The 25,164-nt window shown below is 40.9% G+C and overlaps 2 protein-coding genes across 5 annotated transcripts in view; both read right to left on the bottom strand.

Moving 5' to 3' along the window:
- The window catches only part of mta2 (metastasis associated 1 family, member 2), a 44,621-nt gene extending 24,797 nt beyond the window's left edge, over positions 1-19,824 (bottom strand). For 2 of the 3 annotated variants that reach the window (XM_039823550.1, XM_039823552.1), the window contains exons 1-2: positions 19,422-19,824; positions 8,012-8,079 (exon numbers count right to left, since the gene is read on the bottom strand). In XM_039823550.1, coding sequence (XP_039679484.1) covers positions 8,012-8,079; positions 19,422-19,449 — 96 coding nt within the window. In that variant the 5' untranslated portion in view covers positions 19,450-19,824. The remainder of the gene's footprint in view (positions 1-8,011; positions 8,080-19,421) is intronic. The other variant, XM_039823551.1, reaches the window with a different exon arrangement.
- Positions 19,825-22,435: 2,611 nt separating this feature from the next.
- eml3 (EMAP like 3) overlaps positions 22,436-25,164 on the bottom strand; it is a 65,723-nt gene continuing 62,994 nt past the window's right edge. For both annotated transcript variants that reach the window (XM_039823545.1, XM_039823546.1), the window contains one exon: positions 22,436-24,683. In XM_039823545.1, the coding sequence (XP_039679479.1) occupies positions 24,471-24,683 (213 nt within the window). In that variant the 3' untranslated portion in view covers positions 22,436-24,470. The remainder of the gene's footprint in view (positions 24,684-25,164) is intronic.

The raw sequence follows: 25,164 nt of genomic DNA, 5'->3' as shown, positions 1-25,164 counted from the left end.
ATTCATATGGTTTCCAGTTTCGATTTATATCAGTTCTGATTCTTGGCACATTATTTGAGTGAGCAAAAAATAAATTGCCACTTTAATCATCAGCAACTGTAGGCTGCCACAAGGGGTTTTGCCTATTTCTAATTACCACTCACTAATCACAAACTACCCATATAGGTAGTCTGATAACTCGTATTTGATCATTTCTATCAGTTATGGTAACTTTATACTCAAAATAATTACTGAGATCTAGGAACATGGCACAACAATTCGCTACAACAATTTACAAAACAAAAGATTATTTAAAACCACTTTATTTTGGAGGTACAACTAAAAGTGAATTTGTTTGATCTGTCTGATTTTGTTTTTTAGCAATGCTGCCATGTTACTAGATCTCAGCTATTGCAAGGACTCTCTGTCTGTCTGTCTGTTCTTCGTATACAATAAGAACCGTTCCTCCGATCTGCTTCACACTTGGCGGGTGAATTGCTGGGGACCAAAAACATGCTTTGAACAGATTTGGTGCAATTTGAACACGCGACACGTTCAATATTAACAAGCTGTGAAAAAAAGGATCATACATCGCTCTGTGCAGCAGCGTGAGCGGGGCTTCACGGCCCTGCATTCTGTCGCCTCCATGACCAATATTAGTGACTGCTAAGTTAGTAATACACTGCTGATTGTAAACATAGGTCTAAATTATAAAGTTATAAGTTTGGTGGATCCCTTTAAAATATCGGGTCCAGCTGGTCAATACTTAACACTAAAGTAACTTCAACTGGATGCAGAGAGCATTGGGTGTCCAGCTGGTGATTGTCAAACTAACTTCAGCCTTGTGTTTGAGAGTTTGCTCTCCTCGGCTTGTGGGATGAGATTTTCCTCACCCAGCTCAGTTTAGTCAGGCAGTGTATGTGGCCTTTAAATGTGATGTAGCCCCTCTGCTCTTTTCTCTGAAGGTTAATGTCATCAAACCACTTCCACAAAGCGAACGTCTTTCCTTTTTATGCAACCAATTCCTCCACAGTTTGTATCATGATATGACAAATTTAAATCGTAATAGGATTGATACTGGTATTATCATGAAGGCTATGCTATGGCACCCCTGGTACTTCAGGTTTGAAAGATGAGGGATTTCATTCTCACTGGACTGACTGATCATAAGAGGAAAGAAAGCCCTCTCTCTCCGATTGTGCTCAGCAGCCATTAGCACTCAGGACGATGCAGTCCTCCTGGTGCTCAGCACAAGCCCTTCAATGTAAGAGTGTTACATAAATGAGCTTAATCCTTGACTGGGAAACAAGCCTGTGTCATATGCTGCTGCTGTTATATAAGTGGCTCCTGTACCCCTGTCCTGTGATTACAGTAACCACTAGGGGTGCACAGATTCGATACGCATATCGACCCGAGCTATTCAATTCTAGGTTTACGTCTGTTTACACATGCACGTAGCCTACTACGTAAGCAGCGCGCCGGATGGCAGCTGACCACATACAGTAGCTAAGGGGGCTGTTTGGAGGCAACGTTATTTCACCCATGACTTCTTAATAAATAACAAGATTATATAGCAGGACAGGTTGTGAGCGAAGAGATACCGTTTTTAATTTGTCTGTTCAAGTTTAATGTGCTTCTGCGATTCAAAGTTGATCCACTGTTTACTTTCCTGTGTGTGTGTTCAGAGAAATTTAAGTTGTGACGTTTATTTACCGGATACATTGTTATTAAATGAATAGCGGTGCAATGTTTCCTTTAGGATTTTTTTTTAATCAGTGGGGGCAGTTCCAAACACCCCGCCCCCTCCGAAACGGAACTGACACTTTGCTGCAACACAAACTAATATATTTATTCACCTCTATTCACAAACATACACACAACGAGGTATATTTTCATTTGTGATTAAAGTGTATTTTTTGAGTTACTATATAGGCCAACTTTGAGCTTGACATATAGGCTAAGCATTCTGTAGCAAATAACAATAAACCCACTATTAAATTACATTCTTAATGCAGTGTAACTACTTCAGCATGGAAATATAAATATAAATATAAAAACTAGGGCTGGGCAATATGGAGAAAATCGGATATCGCGATATTCTTGTCCTAATACCTCGATTTCGATATTGTGGCGATGTTATAGGGTTGATAATTGGTGCTTTAACAAAATATCTTCACAATCAGATTTAAGATATGTAATCTTCAGTAATGTGAACATAATGTCTGGGTAAAAAATAATAGAACAGCTAGTAGTCTGGTAACACAGAAAATGACATAACTTTACTGGAATGCATCCTTTAAAACCAGGAAAAGACAACACTTAAGCCATTTACGATATTATGATTTCCAAAATCTAAGACGATATCTATTCTCTTATCACGATAGATATATTACCCAGCCCTAATAAAAACAAAAAAGATTTTCAGCTGTTGTGCGACCGTTTTCCACACACGCGCATTTGCTGTGAAAAGATACAGGCAACGCAATTTTCTGTTCACGTTAACGCTGCATGTTAAAATCCGGTGCTAATCTGGCACTGGTGCCCTTTATCTACTGGACGGAATACCAACGCGGATTTCGGTGCCTCATTAAAGTGCCACTTAAATGTCTGCGCTGCCCTCTGATGCGCCGAAACATACGTTACAGGCAACAGAAACATCGCTGCATGTCACGCTAGTAAACACTAACAACACGTTACACTTGGCAGCAGGTAACGTTAGCCCACCGTTAGCTACAGTAGTAACTGGATTAAACTCGGTTAAAATGCTGACAGCTAAACTGTGTAAAAGTGTGACTGTATTTCACTGGAGAGGATTCAAACACTGGGACATTCAACAGCCTGCTGCTAAAGCTAAGAGCTAACAGACACAAACTAGCACTATGGTCACTGCAGTTGTCAGAAAAACAACACAGACGGCACTAAATGGTGCATTTACTTAAAACTGGTAAACCTCTTGGTGCATTCAAAGTTGTTCTAAAATACCCTTTTCTCATCTGTGTTTGTCTTTTAACAGCAATTTACTGATGAAAGAAGTAATTCTTGTAAAAATGTAATGTAATTTTTAATAATCATTTAATTTCCCCCCCTTTTATTGTGCTGATCCGAAAATTGATCCGATCCGTGACTCAAAACCGTGATCCCATCCATCGGTTTTGTGATCCGTTGCACCCTTATTTGAGAGGGATGGGAAACTATATTGCAAGCCATTACTCATCGTTTCATTATTAAAATGTGTGGTATAGTTACAAATATAGGCAGTTTAAAACATGGCAACCGTATTGTCAATTTCGGCAACCAAAAGCTGATGCATGGTTGCCAAGCCGGCAACCTCTTTCAAAAGTTAGCGTTGAGCCCTGCTGTGTATTCAAACTCAAAATGAGAACGGTTAAAGTTAGGGCTGCACGATTATGGCCAAAATGATAATCACGATTATTTTGATCAATATTGAGATCACGATTAATTATCACGATTATTTGTTGATTTTAGCCAAAACAAATTTTATTGTCACATAATTATATAATTATAACTGCTTTTACATCCATATTGTGCTACATTCCTACTAATACATCCATATTGTGCTACATTCCTCCTTTATTGAAGGATACTGTGAAGGAGTATGCCATTTCAGCTGTTGTGCGACCGCTTTCCACACATGCATGTTTGCCGTGAAAGATACAGGCAACGCAATTTTCTGTTCACGTTACGGGCGCGCATGTGGTGCCCGGTATCTACCAGACAAAATAGCTACGCGGATTTCTGTGGCTCATTACACTGCCACTTATATTGTCGTTGCGCTCTGATGCTCCGAAACCCACGCTTAGAGGCAACATAAACATCGCTGAATGTCACGCTAGTAAACACTAATGACACGTTATACAGCAGGTAGCGTTAGCCTACCGTTAGCCACAGTAGTAACTGGATTAAACACAGCTAAAATGCTGACTGCTAAACAGTGTAGTGTGTCTGTATTTCACTGTAGGATTCCAACAGCGGGACGTCCAACAGTCTGCTGCTAAAGCTATGAGCTAAAAGACACAAACTAGCACCGGTCACTGCTGTTGTCTGAAAAACAACACAGAAGGGATAAAACGTTGCGTTTACTGGTAAACTGGTAAACATTGTGACCGGCTTATGATGACCGACTGCTACCTGTTGTGGAATTTTCCTCACGTTACTCTGTGACTGTCTACATCTAGAAACTAAGCTGCGCGGTGCAGGGAACAACTCTGATTGGCTCATGGAGACATGTGATCAGACAGTGGTTTGTGGAGCGCTAGATTGGCTTTGCAAAAACTGTTCTATGAAAAGAGTGACGCATTTTAAAGGGGTGATAGAATGATTATATAGGGTATTTTACACTGTTCCTTAAGGTCTCCTAATGGGGTATGTAACATTGGTTGGGCTGAAAATTGCCCGAATGATATTTTATTAGGCCCTTAACTACCCTGTGAATATGGCTCTATTTGGAACAAGAGCTTTTCTTCCAAATATGGTATGCTGATGAATATTCAGAATGAGCTACGCGCTGATTGGTTTGAGCAAACTACATAGAAACACATGGGAGACTCGACAGCAGGTCTCATTGCAAAGTTATACATTGTTTATCGGGCTATTTCGTTATTAAATTTACTTCTGATACTTTTTTAAGCGAGAAATCAACTATATAAAGCTCAAATATGGGCCGGTTTACGAAAATTGATGGCTAATTGCAAATTTGGTAAGACTGTGTGTCGGAGTTTAGCCGCTGGTGCTGCCTCGCCGCCCGCCGGTGCTGCCTCGCCGCCCAGCCTGCCTTCTTTCACAGACCCCGGCCTGCTATGAGTGCTTGGAGCTCCGTCACGGCAGCCCACAGCAGGGACTACCAACACCGCTGCCCTGACAGAGCTCCAGGGCCTTCAACTCCTCTCTTCCTGCTAGCTAAATGGCCCGTTGTGTGAGAGTGAGAGCGCCGTCAGCGAGCTTGATACACCAGCAATCTGTTACCTCATGTTACACACATGTCACGCCACTTATACAAAATCTAACTAAAGGTCTTATAAAGCTAACAACGGTGTCCGATTTCAATTTAATGAATATTTGTGAAGACAAAGTGTTTCGTTAGCTGTGACTGTCCCTTCAATCCTAGCTACAAATCACGGATAGTTAGCTTCCTTTTCGCCTTAATTCGATTATATTACAGTTTGAATTTCGTCACGCCACTTACACAACATCTAACTATATGTCTTATAAAGCTAACAACGATGTCCGATTTCAAGTTAATGAATATTTGTGAATTCCAGAGGAATTCTAAGAGGAGGCTAGCTAGCTCTCATTAATAGAGCTACATCCAGCCGCAGGCGCTATCAATGAGACTCGCGGACAAGCGGCGTTTATTTCCCCAATCGTTTTTTTAAATAACTCAACACATTATAATTACACACATTTAAAAGAGTAACTGGAACCTGTGGTAACAGATTGCTGGTGTAACAAGCTCGCTGACCGTGCTCTCACTCACACATACCGGGCATTTAGCTAGCAGGAAGAGGGGAGCTGCAGGCCCTGGAGCTCTGTCAGAGCCGCGGCGTTTAGTGGTCCATTAGCGGTGTTACCGGTGACTCTGGCGGGTATGGCTGCCAGCCGCACGGAGGCTCACAGCAGGCTGGGCGGCGAGGCAACAACCGGCAGCAGCACCGGCTGCTTAATTCCGACCCACAGTCGGACAAAATTTGCAATTAGCCATCCATTTTTGTAAAACGGCCCATATCTGAGCTTTACATAGTTGATTTCTCGTATAAAAAAAGTTTCAGAAGTGAATTTTGTAATGGAATAGCAGAGATCTGCGTGACCTAGCTAGATTCAGAAGACTACCTGATCTCAGGTCAGTTGTGTATGTAAATGTTGGGGCGTTTAGGTAAATGTTAAGGTTCCGGATTTTGAGATGCTTACGCAAGCAACTCAGCTTTGTTGAGATTCGCCTGTTTTCAGCGGCAGTTTCAAAATATGAGATTTTCATAGTAAAGGGGTGTCAGTGGGATTTTGAGCTTCTATGTATTAGGGCTGCACGATTATGGCCAAAATGATAATCACGATTATTTTGATCAATATTGAGATCACGATTAATTATCACGATTATTTGTTGATTTTAGCCAAAACAAATTTTATTATATAATTATAACTGCTTTTACATCCATATTGTGCTACATTCCTACTAATACATCCATATTGTGCTACATTCCTCCTTTATTGAAGGATACTGTGAAGGAGTATGCCATTTCAGCTGTTGTGCGACCGCTTTCCACACATGCATGTTTGCCGTGAAAGATACAGGCAACGCAATTTTCTGTTCACGTTAACGGCGCATGTGGTGCCTGGTATCTACCAGACAAAATAGCTACGCGGATTTCTGTGGCTCATTACACCGCCACTTACATGTCGCGTTGGCGCTCTGATGGTCGAAACCCACGTTAGAGGCAACATAAACATCGCTGAATGTCACGCTAGTAAACACTAATGACACGTTATACAGCAGGTAGCGTTAGCCTACCGTTAGCCACAGTAGTAACTGGATTAAACACAGCTAAAATGCTGACTGCTAAACAGTGTAGTGTGTCTGTATTTCACTGTAGGATTCCAACAGCGGGACGTCCAACAGTCTGCTGCTAAAGCTATGAGCTAAAAGACACAAACTAGCACCGGTCACTGCTGTTGTCTGAAAAACAACACAGCCGGGACAAAATGTTGCGTTTACTGGTAAACTGGTAAACATCGTGACCGGCTTATGATGACCGACTGTTACCTGTTGTGGAATTTTCCTCACGTTACTCTGTCCTCTGTGACTGTCTACATCTAGAAACTAAGCTGCGCGGTGCAGGCAGGGAACAGCTCTGATTGGCTCATGGAGACATGTGATCAGACAGTGGTTTATGGAGCGCTAGATTGGCTTTGCAAAAACTGTTCTATGAAGGGAATGACGCATTTTAAATATCGCACGATCACACAAATTTGATCGTGGGAAGCCAAAATCGTGATCGTGATTAAAATTCGATTAATTGTGCAGCCCTACTATGTATGTCCTTTTTACCCACTGAACTGTCGTTATTCAACTATGACAGGGTAAAATCGGTTTTGCATTCTATCACCCCTTTAAATATCGCTCGATCACGCAAATTTGATCGTGGGAAGCCAAAATCGTGATCGTGATTAAAATTTGATTAATTGTGCAGCCCTAGTTAAAGTAATGCGCCGTGTGCTTATGGCCAGGCAAGCAGCCTTTATGCATTTATTAAAGAAGCGGTCTCCACTCTCTGCTGCCACATCGCTATCTCTCTCACTAAAGTGAGGGAGTGGTTTGGCTAACATTGATGTAAATATGCAAATAAATCAGACACACTGCACAGGCAGTTTAGAGATCTCCCTGCAGGTGTGGCGTTCAAATAAAGTCCTGTTTGTCTGAGACCGAGACAAGCCTACAACACTGAAGGGGAAACATCAACTCAGCCAACAGGAAGTGCTTGTAGGCCAGGTAGAGACTGTAAACAAAGCCAGAGGGCTAAGGGCTGGGCTAAAGCCAACTACTTATCGCAGCGTTTTATTCGCCAATGTTCCTCAATGCTCATGAATGGATTATTATAAAAATGTATTTTATACTATTATTATGGTTAAACTTTGCAATTGATCTGCGGTTCACATGCATTCCGACCCGTGAGTGTTGATCCGTACGGACCACGGATCAACTATGGTCCGTTGACACCACTACAAAGTGAGTTCAGAGGGGCAGTGTAACTTACTTCTTACAGTTTGTGTGTTAAAGACACCATCCTGTAGTGTTCAGAGGACGAGGCACTGAAAGACTGCACCAGGTGTTGTAAATTAAATATTCAGATTTATTTTTTCAGTGAACACTGGAACTACTTAGTGTAGGTGTCCTATATCATGTTTAAATGAACACCCTGCAGCCAATCAGAACAGAGTATTCACCCAGACCATGGTATAAGACCTATAAAAACTAATTTCAGATGGAAACATATGAGGTTGAAGGAGAAAGACAACCCACCTTGTTAAGCTCTTCTATTCTACGGATCAGGTATGGATTGCTGGAGGAGTTCTCAAAGTACACATAATCTGGAGAAAAAAAAACAGAAAAAAATAAGATTAGACTCATTTCGTGTTCACAGTGGAATATGCATATGAATACATGACCGTACATCATCAAATAAATACCAAGTATAGTGAATAGTTTTCTAACAATACATTTTACATCGGCATCAGGTGTGTTCTCCGATGGTTCAGGTCTCCTCTGGACAGTGATAAGGCTGTAATGGCAGAACTGAAAAGGGTTTGGCTAACCTGATGGACAGGACCCCATTTAAACTGACACAGCACTAATTGGAAGTCTGTCCGTACAACACTGAGACGCTGTTAGGAGAACCAGACCCTGCAAGCTTAATAAATGGGCTGGTGTAATAGGAGTTCCAGGTAGGTTTTCTGTCCAGGCTGCAGACTGACTTCATGTGATATGATCCAGGCCCCCAGGAAGTTCCTTGAAGCAAGTTGAACATTCGGGCCAAACTGTGGAACTGTAACTCACAGCCGGTCACGTGATGCCCACTGGACCCAATAGACTTTTTTCCCATAGACTTACTTATTTGAGCGTTACAACCCCTGCTTAATGACTTGTTTCACTATCAGAATTTGATCCATTCGATCAGATAACATTTGGAAAGTCTAGAAGAGCCCCACGATTAAACCTTTAATCCCCATTCAAGTCAGTGGAGCGCCAAACCGGAAGTGGGAAACAGCACACCGCAGAAAACAGAAGTATTATTTGACTTAAAGTTTGAAGATGTCAACATGACGGCAATATAACATCCTGTAAAATACTGTGGCAATTGTGCCATTGTTTGATGCCTGACACTAATTGGATAAGTAGAGCAACTACTAGTGCTGCCCCCTTGAAGTCCATACGAGTCATCAGTAGAAGATCCCGAGTCGACTCACATTTTGTCAGTCAAATCACTAATTTTCTTGTTGGCTTCAGTCATTGTAGACAGAGCAATGCAAAAGCAACAGCATGGCAGGCTGTAAACTTTACAAACCAAGTCTCAAAATGACCTAACCACAAAACTAAGTCGCAAGGCAGGGCAGCACAATGTGCGCTTGTTGGCTGCTCCGACGCTCTCAGCTCTGGCGCTGAACGTCAGTCAAGTCTGCTACAACTTTTGAACCAGACGCTTTTACAAGCTCCTCTACTGCTGAGCAGTGTGACTGAGTGTTGGGCTGACAGCGCTGTCAGCAGCCCAGCAGGAGAGACGTGTGGTGTGCTAGGGTTTTATAACTTAACTATGACGCACTCTTCTACTTTCTCTGACTGTGTGAAAACAAACAAAGGCATTAAAACTAGGCATGGGCCGGTTACCGCTTTGAAGGTATACCGCGGTTTGAAAAAGTCAAGGTTTCAAAACCACAAACATTTTCCGTCATACCCTTTCCTAAGGTAAGAGCTATTTTCTAGGAGTGGTTAAGGAGAGAGACTGCAATTTAGTAATCCCTCTCCCTACCAGTGTGCAGTGGGTTTAAAAATAAAATACATTGTGTTCAATGGGGGGGGGAAAGTTATTTTTTACCCAGACAATTTACCCTGTCATTTCTTTTAAAGATTTTTTTGGGGTTTTCCCTTTATTTGATAATGACAGTGGATAGACAGGTTAAGGTGGGAGAGAGATGGGGGATGACACGCAGCAAAGGGCCGCAGGTCAGACTCGAACTCGGGCCGCTGCTCTTACTGGGTGAGCTAGAGGTCGCCCCGAAAAGAAAAGAAAAAAACATTTTAAAAGCTGTAATTGCAATAATGCAATACCAGGAAACAGTGGTATTTTTGCTGAAGGTTATACCGTCAGAATCTTATTCTCATGCCTAATCAAAACAGGAGTTTTTATAGGTAAAACAGAGTAATGTAGGTTGATATAGGAGTTCAGTGTGGGATGCTGACTAACTGGACAGGGGAGTGAATCATTTCCCCATTTTTGTAGGAAAGGTGCATTGAAGAAAATACAGTAATTAGGCCTATGTTTTATTTAGTGTTTATAAAAACATCCATCCATCCATATATACATATATAAGAAAAAGCATTAGCCAGTGAACCACAAGCACATGAGCTGGAGCTCTTTTAATGATATCTCATTGTGTCCTCTTCCTCTGTAATGGTTTAATGGCACCCGGCTGGAGAATTAGCACCACCAGCTGTTTATCTGGATGCGCCCAACTCCTAATATTCACACAATGGTAGTGGGTGGAAACATGCAGTCATTCACATTTTCTTTTGTGGATTTTCTAGAATTTAAAAAAAAGGTACAATTTGGGTAAAGATTGGATGCAAACCTGACTATTGTTTTAGGGTAATACACACTACACTGGTGGTGTAGGACACCTGTCAAAACACATGCATCCACTGTCTTCTACAGTATGTGACCACACAACTGTCATAATTCCTAGCAGTGACATGCATCATCACTAAGGACAGCAGCAGTTCTATCACAATTGTACAGAGAGTTCCCAGGGAAACCCTTCCCCCTAAAAAATTAAGAATGAGTGAATGAATCAGTCACCTTTGTCTGTCTCTAATGTGATCAAGTAAACAGAACTACATTCTTATTCTTTAGGTTAACCCTATATTCGTTTTTATTGCAAGACAAAAGACTAGCAGAACAACACGGGGAAGATAAGAACAGTGAATACAGGCCAGTTCACAAAATGTGATCAGGGAATAAGAGAACAAGGGTATGGTAGTTGTGGTGTGTTGTGTTGATTTGATATTGGTGTATGAACACCCACTTACATTATTATTTATAAAAATGAATTTGTCGATAATGGTTTCTGTTAATACATTCTTCATTTCAAAAAGACAGTAATTCCAAATGTTTTTATTCAGTCAAACAGACAAGGTGAGTTAACATTTTCCTAATCTTCTCAAAATTTGTTAAATGAGGTTTGCCGACGGTGGAGGCACAGCCAGGCTGGCAGAGCTTCAGCCATTTTAGAAACACCCACACTGTTTAGATTATAGATTCTAAAATCACAGGTTACTGTGGACCTAGATAATACTTTACAGCTGCTCATATTGTCTGATGTGAGGTGGCCTATCTGTGAGTAAGAGAGTCAGCTTTAGGGTTACACGCCATGGTAACACCTTCTGGCAACGACACGGTTAACTAAAGCCTCTTTCCGACCAAGCAGTTACAGTAATTAATATGATGGAAGAAGATAGAAGAGCAGAGCGCAACAGGCAAACGAAACAACGGGTAAGTTTAACTAGCATTAACAATTAGCTGGTTGAATGCGTGAGGTTTGTCTTATGAGTTAGCATACGTAGGCCAACTGCAGCAGACAGTGAAGAATATGTACCGTTTGTGTTTCAGACGTTGCTAGGTCACTATGCGGAAAAGGCAAAAAAAAACCTGCCCTGAAGTAGGAGCTGAGGAAGTTACAGGAACTGCGGTCAGAGGAACTACATAATCCCGAATTGGTCCAGTCGGACTTAAGGAGCATACAAATAGAGATTAATGAAGGCCAGCAGCACCATGCAGCGCAATAGTGTAAAATCACAAAGCGTCAAAGATCACAATTTTCCAAACCTCAAGATGAGTCCGAAAGCCTAAGATAGTTCATATTAAGTGATTAACGGATCCTCGGCAGCGAATTCTCACATTTTCAGGAACAGGAAATCACCAATTGTTTAGCATTTGTCCTTGATAAATAAGTCCGATGTCAAATCTGTGACTTGACCAGTCCGTTGCTTGGTCTGGTTTTTATGTTCTTAGATTAGATATTTTCCTGATTTCAAATCATGTTTTTTTTTACCTGTGTACTGTATCTTATTTGGGCAATGTTCTTGTGTAGCTGCTCATGTTACAACATCAAATTAAATGTGGGGGGCCCTGTTGGCTCACCTGGTTGAGCGTGCGCCCTAAGTACTAAAGCTCAGTCCTTACTGCAGCGGCCCAGGGTTTGAGTCCAACCCGGGCCCTTTGCCGCATGCGATTCCCTCTCTCTCTCTCCCCCCTTTCCTGTCTTCAGCTGTCTAATCGAATAAAGGCCTAAAATGCCCCAAATTTCTTTTTACAAAAAAACAAACTTCAATGTTGCTATCTATATCTGAGAAATCTGTGAACTTGTCAATCTGCTTTTTTCAGCTTCACTAAAAATATATATTGGTAACAGCCTTGAAAGGCTATATGGTGTCTTCCTCATTGAGAGTCTCAAACTAATACCGTCCATACTGCCCATAAGGCCACGTGACATCCAACTGCCTAGTTGGAGCAAATCCAGCAGCTGAAATTATTTCCCTGTATTAATGGTTCAGGTTCTGCTCTGGTGTAAATAAGGTGAAGTTGGTCACGGACACAAGAAGCTTGTGTCCGTTTAGGAGACTTCTCCAAGACGCAGCAAAAGGTCAAGAGGTCAGTAGGCTTGCCAAGAGCAGCATGACGGTCAGATGAGCAAGCAGCCTGCAGATGGGATGTCATGTGGAACAATACTTCAGTGCCAAGTACGTTGATGCCAAAATTCTGACAACATGACGGTGCTCCTTTTTCTGCATGATATAATTCTTCCTGATCTGACGGGGGCAGCACATACGCTTATAAGTGTTCTAGTCTGCCGCTGAAGCCAAAGAAGAACACCTACCAGCATGGAAGAACAGTGCCTCATCTCTCTATCTTAGCTTAACATTTTATTTTGTTTAGGCAGTATGGGCAAGATGAATAAGGACCTGAGTCAACTGTGCGCCGCAGGTTTTCTACTCCGCAAAAAGTCAATCGTGAATGAATATGAATTGTGTTGGGCACCCGGATAGATCAGTTGGTAGAGCGGGCGCACATATACAGAGGTCTACTCCTCAACGCAACGGTGAGTGACGCCAAGGGCAGTGCTGCACCTAGTTGGGCGGCACTGCTCTCCTCATAGGAAAACAAAGGAACGGACAGCGCAGAGTGGTTTAATTGTAGGCGGCTTAATTGTGACTTTCCATATCTGCTGTGCAATCAACATTCATTCGAATTACAGCTCCAAACAATGGCGTCAGTTCAGTCAAAAGGGAAACTGATCCAACTCAGAAGGCAGGTGTCAGTAAGACTACAGATCAAACACTGAGTGAAGCCTATGATGACACTGGTGAAGTAAACCTGAAGGACTGAGGAGGAGGGCTGGGTACCGAACGTCGATACTTTTATGGCACCGAAAAAAAGCTTATCTGTCCTCTCTGCAGAGCTCCGACACACACACACACACACACACACACACACACACACACACACACACACACACACACACACACACACACACACACACACACACACACACACACACACACACACACACACACACACACACACACACACGAAGAGGTGCAGACGGAGTATACTGTCTGCAGTTTTGTTGAAGTCACAGAGAGTCACGGTTGGTTTCAAGTGTGGTTACAGTTTTTTAAAACTTCACGCAGACAGCGTTTGCTGCGATATGATATTAATGGCGAGCCGAAAGCGGTCGCGGTGCTGTTGACGTTACACTTCCTCTTACTAGACAAGCAGGCACAACGGTGGTTTCTCTGCCCTGATGACTGACTGACAGGCTGAGCTTGCAAGGCAAGGAACTTCTAATAATGTTACTCTGAGTGAGCAGTTTTACCAGAATTTTTTAATTTTGATAACTGTTTTGATTCATAATTAAAAGGTGGAAAATAAAAGCTTTGGGTTTAATGTATTTTTGTTGATGTTGAAATGGATTTTAAAACATATGGTATCGAAAAAAGTATCGTTAGGAACCGGCATCGAAACTGAGGTATCGAAATTGGCACCGGATCGAAAGATTTTGAATGATACCCAGCCCTACTGAGGAGATAGTGTAGTGGACAGCCTGTGTCAAGCCACAGACTGAAGGAACTAGGAAACTAACAAGGAGGACACATCGGGTACCAACATCCCATTCGTGTCTGGATATTTGATCAGGAACAGCAAAAATGTAAAAGCACAAAGAGTGGATTGCAAACAGATCAAAATGCATTTCAGTCTGGCTACATTGGGATCAGATCTCCAACCAGGTGTAAATGACACCTGATCTGCCCAACAAGCTCATAGGTCCACTCGAGCTGTCTGTCAAAAAGCTACAGATTAGCCCTCCTTCTGCAAAGCAAAAATAAGTGGAGCCCATACAGCAGGGCCACTTCCCTTGACTTGAGACACTCCATGTGTACTGACAAGTCCACCAGCTCTGCTTACCTACTTTGTATTATTGATGACAATGCAGGCAGAATCAAGATAACAAGAACATTTGACACCAGGTGTAAGTGCAAATGCCTGTGATCATCAGATGTCATTGTCCACACTTTGGGCTAAATTGTAAACACATTTCCCTTCGGACACATCTATATGTTTATGTCTACATGTGCAAAACAGTTTCAGGGAAAAACCAAATTAACTCCACCAAATGCAAGGCTGTCTCATGCACACTACAATACATTTCCACAATGTAGGCCACTGACACGTCATACAGCATCCATTAACCGTACCATTTAAGTGACTGCAGCCTACACTTAACAAATATTTACTGGGAAGATGCATGGGTGCAAAGGACAATCTCAGGATTTGCAAAAATCAATATAATAAGATTCAACTAAAAACTGCAATCAAACCTGGGCTAAATCATCTGTTTAGCCAGCTCTACAAGTCACTGATGCCCATTTACAACTCCCTTCAAACAGCTTCACATTAGCCATGTCAACACTTCCATGTAACACTGCAGCAAGATGGAGTTGCATTTGTAATTTTAATCTTATTTGGTACACATCAGTGATTTATTTTAACAGTTGGCTAAATTGCTTCTTAATTTAAAAAGGAGGTCATTGTACTTTGTAATCGACTTGTAATTACTCGATTATTTTTTGGTAAATATGTTCACATTTAATGAGGAATATGGGCTCACAGTACCAGCTGTTAACAGTTGCTGACAGCTTTAACAGAGATTCCAGCCTTTCAAATATTGATCAACCTCGCCATCCATTCATCCAACAACTACCACAGACACAGTGCTTCCTTGTGGCGTTTGATGCAGTTCTGCACAGCCGTGTGGCTTCACGTCAAACTCCATCTGGTCCTCCCACTAGCAGGGACAGAGAGCCTTGGGAGGATATCAGTGGGTTTCTGATGCATCATCACAAGCGGAGACGGAGGAGGAAGGATTCAGACAGAGAGAGGATTTCGTGCTCTACTTAGCACACTGATGAGGAGCCCGACCAGAAAAGCATCACCTCCTTGTTCAGTGTAGGAACACAACAGCACCACATTACATAACACTGGCTGAAGCACCAAAAGGGGATCTGCACTCATGTGCCAGACATGACTGATTCTAGATCTAACGAAATAGTGATGGTGAACGTATTTTACATTCCAGCCCTCCATCTCTACTTCTTGCCCAGTGGGACAAATTAAAGAATGATCCTGTTCCACCAGCACTGAGGCCAGCTTAGTGTATCAATGAGCAAGGTTGCTGATGGATCAATGATCCACGGGGGGGGGGGGGACAACAACACTGGACTTCAGAGGGTTCACACCATCTACCCTTCAGAAAGAAAAACCCCACACACATCTCAGCTCAAATTGACAATTGGCATAATCACATCAGGGATACAGGGATCAGCTGGTTCTATGTTATTGTTGGTAAGTTTCAGTGGGTAGGAAAAAAAAAACATGTGTCTGCTGAGGCAGCCTGAGTGTTTGTTGTGGACGTATGCGGCTGGAGTGGCGCAGTATGCCAGGTGCTTGAGGCTGAATGAAGAGGAGGAAGCCCTTTGACTAATCTCTGGGGAAGATAATGATCTTACGTGCAGGCTGAACACTGTGTGCTTCTAGAGGACTGGTAATATAGGCGCTTGCTCATACAGAACCGCCTGCACCAGTCAGCTGCTACAACAGAAAAATCTTATTGAACGCGAAATCCATGGACACTCACTTTACAAATATGAACTCATTCTGACAGATTAAAGTCTAACAACATTGCAAGTAGCCTAATGCCTTCGTTACAAAATATATCCGTTTCTTTATTGTTTCTGCATTATACAGCCAAACAACTTAACCCGTTACTGTGCTGGCTACTTAAAAATCAATTTCTAAGTCATCACATGATCACATGTTTATGGCTAACTGCAATATATTATGGGCTAGGGCTGGGCAATATAATCAATATTATATTGATATTGTGATATGAGACTGGATATCGTCTTTTCCTGGTTTCAAAGGCTGCATTACAGTAAAGTGATGAGTCAGTTCTGAACTTCCCTGACTGTTGTAACTGTTCTATTATTTGCCTTTAACCACTTAGTCATTATATCCACATTACTAATGATTATTTATCTAAAATGTGAAAATATTTTGTGAAAGCACCAATTGTCAACCTTACAATATCATTGCAATATCGACATTGAGATATTTGGTCAAAAATATTGTGATATCTGATTTTCTCCACATCGCCCAGTCCTAGACTTAGCATTACACCGTAACATTTGATTTACCACATCTCACTGCATTCCTGCTGTGGAAATTCTACGGCACACTCATGATCCACCAGGCTGGCAAAAAGTACAACTTTGCCTAAGAGAGCCAGCAGCTCTCCACAACAATGGGTACGAATATATCTATGCAAAGTTCCCTCAGAATGTATGTTGACTGTACACAAGACAGACACTTTACAAGTCCTCTACAGTTTGAAAACAGCTCGGAGCAGCAAGCCTCTGTATCTGTCCATCTTTACAGGTCTCATGCACACATTGTTTTAACATGTGCACTGGACAGCAATAGCACAAAAAACAAACCTAAATATACCTAAGTAACTGCATCCTTAGTTAGATTAAGGAACTAAACATCAGAGATGTCAATGTAGAGCTGGGCGATATGGATAAAATCAAATACGTTGATTTTTCTTTTTGAAAGATAATTTTTTGGGCCATATTAAGTCTTTATTTGTATAGTACAGCTGAAGACATGAAGGGGGAGAGAGAGGGGCAATGACATGTAGCAAAGGGCCACAGGTCGGAGTCGAACCCGCAGCCTCTGCTTCGAGGAGTACACCTCTACATATGGGCACGCGCTCTACAAGGTGAGCTACCCAGGCGCCCATGTTGATATTTTTCACCAAACACATCAATGTCGATATTGCGGCAATATTATAGGGTTGACTTGACAATTAGTGCTTTCACAAAATATTAACACAATGAACACAAAGTTTTGATAAACAATCACCAATAATGTGGATACAATAACTAAGTGGGTAAAGGCAAATAATAAAACAGTGAGAACAGTCTGGTAAGTTCAGAAAATCACATCACTTTACTGTAATGCAGCCTTTACAACCAACACTCACACGATATCCAAAATTTAGAAATATATCTAGCCTCATATATCGATAATTGCCCAGCCCTATGTCAATGTAAACAGAAAATATATTAACATTTAAGGAAGGCTGAAAACTACACAAGTAATCTTCACTGGGAAACACCTCTTGAAACAGCATTGTTTTACCATTACAGGACATTGAAATAATCCATTAAAATCCCAATTTAATGTTTTTGTTTAAGTTGTTTTATGCAGATTGAGCAATAAACATACATTAGGCTACACTTTTTTAATAATGAATTGAAAAACAAACACAGAATTCTGAATGATCAATATCTGATTAAAAAAAAAAAAAAAAAAGACCAATATCAGCCCATTCTACCAGTCTGCCTCTAACATCGACGAAAGTTGCTCTTGCTATCTGCTGTAGATATGTCCCAGACTCATCATTAGCATCATACTAACCAGTGTACAAACTGAAACATGATGCACAATGCAAAAAACGATGCAACTTCGTAACAGACACGTTTACGTTGTAGTATACTATTATAACATTATATCATTAAGCACAGACTCATGCAGCATATTTTGCAGAGTAGTGTTTAATCAGCATGACCTAAATAGCCCACAGACTCTTGAGTTACACAGCAATAAGACTGTCTCACTGTCAAACTCAGACTCAAAGAACACCGGGTCCCTAAAGTCGTTATAGACAATAACGTTAGTCATAAGCACTGAAAAGACGAGGCGACAGCTCAGCATCCACTGAAGAGTACAGGTACTCGTCCATAATGCAGGATTGATAAAACTGTTTTTTGGGGGGGCGGGCAATATCGCTGCCAGCTAGCCGTCTCTACCGGCGTTTCGTTACTCTCCACACAATAATGGTGACGTTTGGAAACCCGGTGTTAGCAAACGAGTGAGGTGAAATCTTAATTAGGCAACATGCTACTGTATCATACACATACTTGACATTTCACGGGATTCTGTGGAAGTTAATGTTAATTTTATATTCGAATTTAATGTTGCTGATATGCTACGGTTTCCATCCAGTGGCAAAGTAGCGGTACATAATAAAATGACAAGTCTCACACCGACACGGTTGTAGCGTTAGCTAACTTATAGTTACGTGTTTCATTTGCCGGTGTTTCGTTGTAGCTAACGTTACTGATAAACGTTAGAAGGTAGTAGTTACTCTTTATAAACTAACCACTAACCTGCTGACGTTAGTATTTCAAGAAGCAATCACATCGGCTAACACATAACTGCATACAGTACGTAGCGCTAAGCTAACAAAACTTAGCAATCAAAGTTAGCTAACGCTACCCGTTGCATATGAAGTGATATGGCGGAGGCGATAATGAAATTAACCCACCCCGACGACAAAGCTAGCGGACCCGCTTTAGCTAACGTTAGCTAGCTAATGTTACCCAGACGTCTCTATAATGTGTTGAATACTGATCTCTCAACAGCTAACTAGCGAACTTAGCAGTTTATGCTAACTAGCACGGTGTTCACTTCCAGTATGTCAAGTTACCATATGTGCATACTTCACGTCCAAAATGTGACAAATTACGGTTGCTTCGCTTACTTACAACTACAAATACAATTCGGCAAACTCTAGTATCCTGCAGGGTGCATTTATTTCGAATTAAATACCAACTTTCACAACCGGTCCATGCTGCTTGGCAGCTGCCCGCCGTGGGGTAACATGAACTCAACGTTTTTGGTGGACACTGCTCGGGATATCCGTTTAAAAAGTTGATATTTACTAAAAATAAACACTGTTTGGTGATTTATATCCATGCCGAATTTCGGAGCGTTTCTAGCTTATTACAGCGGAGTTGAAACTAAGTCACAGTGTTTGAATCATTTACATTTGCCCATTAGCTACATTGTTTGAGGTTTTAATAGATTTGACGTTCTTCCATGCAAGAGTGGACGGACGTACAGACGCTAGGAAAGAGCTAGCATTAGTTAGCGGCTAACCGAACAGACAGCTAGCGGCTAGCTAGCCACCTTGCTGTCGAAACGAACAATCACGTTGTGGGGGGGGGTGTCTTAAAAATGTAAAACATTCCTTACCTCCCACTCGGTACATGTTGGCCGCCATTCTCTCGTAACCTTTATCAAAAGCAGTCCCAGGGTATTCCCCGCTTGGGTAGAAAAAGGTCGATGGGGATCTATTTTATTCCTTCATTTATCGTAGACACCCCCGCCGTGAAACAAAGCCGGCTCCGGACACAACAAGCCGAGATGTGGCGGGCAAAAAGTTGAAAGTTTCAGTTAGTAATGTTCCGGAGGTTATCCCCAAAATATGCAAGCCTTTGTTTTCGGTCCCTCCGACGACCTTCCTCTCCTCTTCCTCACTCACTCACTCATTCACACACAGCTAGCCTGTCTCTTACTCCACTCTTCCTCCCATCCTCCGCTCCCAGCTTCATCCTCCTCTTCTTCACCTCCGCTCAGTTCAACACACACACTCGCACACAGAAAACACACACACACACTCACTGTCCCCCTTCGTTCGTGCGCAAATCGTCATCTTCGGATATTGTCGACAATCTCCGGTATGTCACAATTAACTTTTTCACTGGCCCTGGTTTAATATACAACCTGTTTATCATATAAAATATTGTATAATAAGTTGTTGCTAGAGCTAGTCAAAACAAAGCGCGCGCGCGCGCGCACACACACACACACACACACACTCATAAGAAGCAAAGAAAACATTTCTTCTTTAGAATAAAACCCTGAAAGCACCAAGGAAATTGTTAATCTGTATTATCATAAGAGTTATGCGAGGCTTTAAATAATAATGTTGTATCACCAAATTTCACAAGGACTGAGCTGCATGTGGAGCAACCAGAGAGGTTTGCCCCGGCCTTACTATGAGCTGTGTGAGTGTTTCAACCAAAGAGTGATTTTCATTTCACAGATTCTTTCATTTGATTCCATTTTAAGTATAGAATCCCATTACAGCTAGGAAACAACTGGATGAAATGTTGGGGATACAAATCCTCATTACAAGTCCAAATTGTGACTTCTAAATTGAAATTATGAGATAAGTCAATATGAGGAGAGACATCGGACTTTTATGAAACGTCAAGAAATGTCAAGTTATGGTAGTAATTACAGTAAATCCGTCTAAAAGACTTACTCAAAAGATATGTCTATGCGTCTCATAACTTCAATTTGACTATATCAATATTTTGACTTAGTGTCTCATAATGTTAACTTAAAAAGCCAAGTCATTTTGACAAGTATTTTTTATTACACAATTTAACCAGTTTAAAAATGTATGATCAGAATGGCATGGGGGGGGGGGGATATTATTATATGTTTGTGTAATGACTTACAGAACATAACACATTTTACTTTAAATTTCATAAGTTTGAGTTGCAGTCTCATCATTTTTTATTGGTGCTTAATATCACACATTGTTGATGAATTTCAATTACTGTCTTATAAGGTGAGAGGTGCCAGTTCACCTCCCGGGCACTGCCAAGGTGCTCTTAAGCAAGGCACCTCCAACTGCTCTGAGCGACTGCCCATCGACGGCTGCCCCCCCCCCAACTCTGACATCTCTCCATTAGTGCATGAATAGGTGCCGAGTGTGTGTATTTCAGGCCTGTGTGTAATGTGTACTCTAACAACAGAGTGAAAACATTGTAATTTCCCTTGCAGGATTAATAAAGTATAAATTATTATTTATTATTATTATAAATTTGACTTAAAGTCACAATCTTAATTTAGTATCTGATCATTTCAACTTACCATGATTACTTTAATTTCATCCATTTATTTTTTATTTTCCTGGCAGAAATGGGCTTCCATATAAGATGTAAAACTTACATCTCACAAAAAAAGTAAACAAAAGTCTGAAGAAAATAAAACAATATTGTGTTACATAAATATTTCTTTTCCTTTCCTAAACCGTTACTCAACTCACTCACAAGTACTGCACTTAAATACGATTTTGAGAGGTATGTATTTCCATTTTGTGATACTTTAGACAACTCTAATACATTTCAGAGGGAAATATTGCACTTTTTACTGCATTACATTGCACAAAACAGTTCAATAAATTGAACTACAAGCAAAATCAATTCTGAAGTTTTTGTCTCTTTTGGTGCTTTTTTTCTGACGTTTTTGCCACTTTTTCCAACGTTTTTGGGGCCTTTTCTGGCATTTTTTCCCAGTGTTTTTGTTGCTTTTTTCTTTGATTGCTAAGTTACTTTTTTGGGGTTTTATGTCAACCAAGCTGTAAGTGAGAGGGCTATATGAGATACACAATAATCCAGTAAAAGATCCTTGACTTTTTCAATTGAAGCATGTGAATAAACTCAACATGTCTGGCCCTTGATGTGATTCTTATTTTCCAGTGTGGCCCGTAGTGAAATTGAGTTTAACATTGCTGACCTAAGACCAGTGAATGTAACTTAAAGACTTTTCTCAGATCTAATGACTGTAGTTAGCTTGTAGTTGACTTCTTCAGCAAGTTATGTCTTTAACTCTTTTGAGTGTTATTTATTTATGATCTGCTCTAGCTTATCCAACGTTTTAGACATAGATGTGGTGATAATAACGGTCCAAAATGATGTGAAAAAGAGACTCAAAACTACAACAAAGGGACACAAACTGACTACAAAGAGACGCCAAATGACCACAGAGACACAAAACAACCCCAAAGAAAACAGACATGACCAAAAAGATTTAATTGAAAAATGTCACATTTTCTTGAGGAAGGACGCCTAAACCCCCCCCTCTCCCGCCCCGAATAGCAAGGCAAAACACTGACATTTTATTCACTTTTAAATAAAAAAATGTAATTCATGAGTCCGTATACATCTTTCACCACCGAGGGCATCCTGACCCTGAGCTTTGAGACCACTGGCTTACTTACCTGTTATCTTCTCATATGAAAAGACTTGTATCAGCAAAGCTTGTTGTACTCTAACTTTCATGAACTGAACTGAATTGGAGGGCCGACTGTACTTGTGGGGCTCAGTGTTAAGGGGAACATGTGTTTCCTTAACACACAGCACACAATTCCCTGAGCAGCACTGCCCACTACTGACACTTCACACACATTACACTTTCCAGTTTTCAGTTATTTATTGGGAGCTTGACCGATACAACATCACAGTATCCCCAATGTTCTCTTAAATATATAAAACTGTACTAAAGTAATCATTTTCAAGTGTACTGATATACTGTTAGAGAAATTAATTAGTCAGAAATGCTGAGAATTGATTTCATTGGAACAGGTTTGTCACAGTCTGACGCAAGCGTTAAAAACAGCTTCAATTTTAGCTGAGATGTCAACCAAATAATCCTTAAAATATATATATAAAAAAAATCTCTATATATATATTTATATATATGTGAAAACATTATGCAAACATCTTTATAGGCCCAATGGCACACTCAACGATGTAGCACTTTGGTAAGGTTGATAAACGAGAAGGATGAAAAACACAAGGAATGTTCACTGAAACCCAAGTCTTCGTCACCATAGAAGTCATGTTCTGTCCCAGCAAACATAGATGACCACCTCTGATGACCCTCACCACATATCCAACACAGTAACAAAGATGATGTGTCAAGGCGGGGGTCAGCAACCTGCAGCTCCGGAGCCACACGTGGCTCTTCAGCCCCTCTCCAGTGGCTCCCTGGCTTAGACAAAAATGATATGATATGGAAATAAATCAGGGCCTGTGCAATATCCTCTCTATGGAAGAGGATTAGGGCCACACTGTTCTGAGTTTAAAGTCAGAATTTTGAGATTCTGACTTCATTCCCAGAATTCACTTTAATCGCAGAATTAAGAATTATTCTTCTTTAGAATAAAAGTTTTTTTTTTTAAGGTTTTAAAAAAAAGGTCAGAATTCTGAGAATAAAGTCAGAATTCTGACATTTTTCTCAGAATCCTTACTTTAAAACGCAGAACTCAATAAATGTTTTCACATGTGGCCCTAATCCTCTTCCGTACCTCTCATAGTGGATGATCTCTTTTTATATTATTAGTCCTACGGGACAATAAAGTTTATCTTATCTTAAATACAGTTTTTTGTTTTGACATTTTAGTTTTAATTTATCATTGTTGTGATTCTTACATTCTCGGATTGTGAAAATATAAACTGAATAAAAAGAAGAAAAAAAATGTTTTAATGTGTCAACAGTCATTGCGTCGTAGACTACATTGTAGACTATATATATATATCAAAGGAAAACAGGAGATAATCGTGAATGGACAGATTTGTTTGCCTTAAACACTGTATATTTAAAAGGTACAATATGTAACATGCAACATTTTTGCATTAAAATGTCTAAAAACGACTTTACCTATGTTATATTTTGTTGAGTTGTCTACTTACACTATCCCAAATGTTTCCAACAACGTTCAAACCCAGAGAACACGGGAACCCAGATGATGCGTTCGAGAGTAATTGTAAATCATACAATGTCACAGTTGCTTGCTCGCTAACTGGTCAACTAACGCTACCAATACAAATCGAATCAAGAAAATGTAATTATGTGGAGGAAACTGCAGCTATTTTATCAGAATGACGTGGATAACCGTTAGTAAACATAACTTAATGTAACGTGGATAAAACTGTAATGGATAAACCCATCTGTGAACAGATATATTTGAATTGGCAATTGTGTTAAACAATGAAAACTACAACTCCCATAATCCCACGCCACTTCAAAACTGCTTTTACATCCATTGTTTTGATTGAGAGACCCTAGCAGTAGAACATGACATACAGTATTGTATGTTTAAGAACTGGATAAAATCCCCCTAAAAATGGAAGGCTTAAATGAGTTTTGGGGCCCTAGACAGATGTTTTTTGTTGTTTTTTTGTGATGGTAAAGGTTGCTGACCCCTGTGTTAAGGGACGACACATACTGTCCAGTTTCACAAGGATCTACATGTTAATGGAGGTGTGTAAGTGTAAATGTAATGTCAACTTTCCTCCCCGATAGGCTTCCTCGACATGTTCAGTATGAAACGGACGCAGGCGTGGCGGCGCAGAAGCCCGGCTGAGCCCGTAACTGCTATCCACTGACTAGCACGCCTCCTCCCCCCCCCCCCTCCGTCACTGGTAACAATGCGTGGGCTCCTTCCTAGCTGGTGGCAAGTTCTGGAGAGCTGGTGGAGGTGGAGGTGGAGGCGGCCGAGGCCAGTCTCTCCCTTCTGTCGCTGCCCCCGCCTCTCATCACCCTCCACTGGAGGATGCAGGTGTCCTTCCCGCCCATGGAGAGCAGATGGGAGTCGTTGTGGGTGAAGCAGACGTTGGTGACATGGCTGCCGTGGCCCTCATACTTGTGGCTCGGTGCCTGGAGAGGGAAAGAAAGAAAGAAAGAAAGAAAGAAAGAAAGAAAGAAAGAAAGAAAGAAAGAAAGAAAGAAAAACTCATTCCTAGAGCTGTAACAATTCCATATTTTCCTGTACAATTAATTGTCTCAGAAATAATTGTGATTAACAATATAATTGTCTCTTTCAGTCAAATTTCAAGATATAGCATATGTATTACTGTATTACAAATTCAAGTTTTGAATGAATTCCAGGACACATCTTGGAGTTATATTACAGTTATGTGACCCAGATAATGTAATAACACAAATACACAACCTATGAAGTAAAAAATGCCCCTTTATTATCATAAAACATTTTGTCTAACTGTATCCCCCCCCCCCCCTTTTCATTTTTGTTGCTATGAACATGTAGGTTCAAGTGCCAACAACTAACAATTGAAATAATAATAAAAAATACATAGTCCAAACCAATAATCACTTATATATTTACAATTTGGGTGCG

The sequence above is a fragment of the Perca fluviatilis genome, chromosome 14 (genome assembly GCF_010015445.1).
Source record: "Perca fluviatilis chromosome 14, GENO_Pfluv_1.0, whole genome shotgun sequence".
Taxonomy (NCBI): domain Eukaryota; kingdom Metazoa; phylum Chordata; class Actinopteri; order Perciformes; family Percidae; genus Perca; species Perca fluviatilis.
This window is presented reverse-complemented; position numbering and strand designations above follow the sequence as displayed.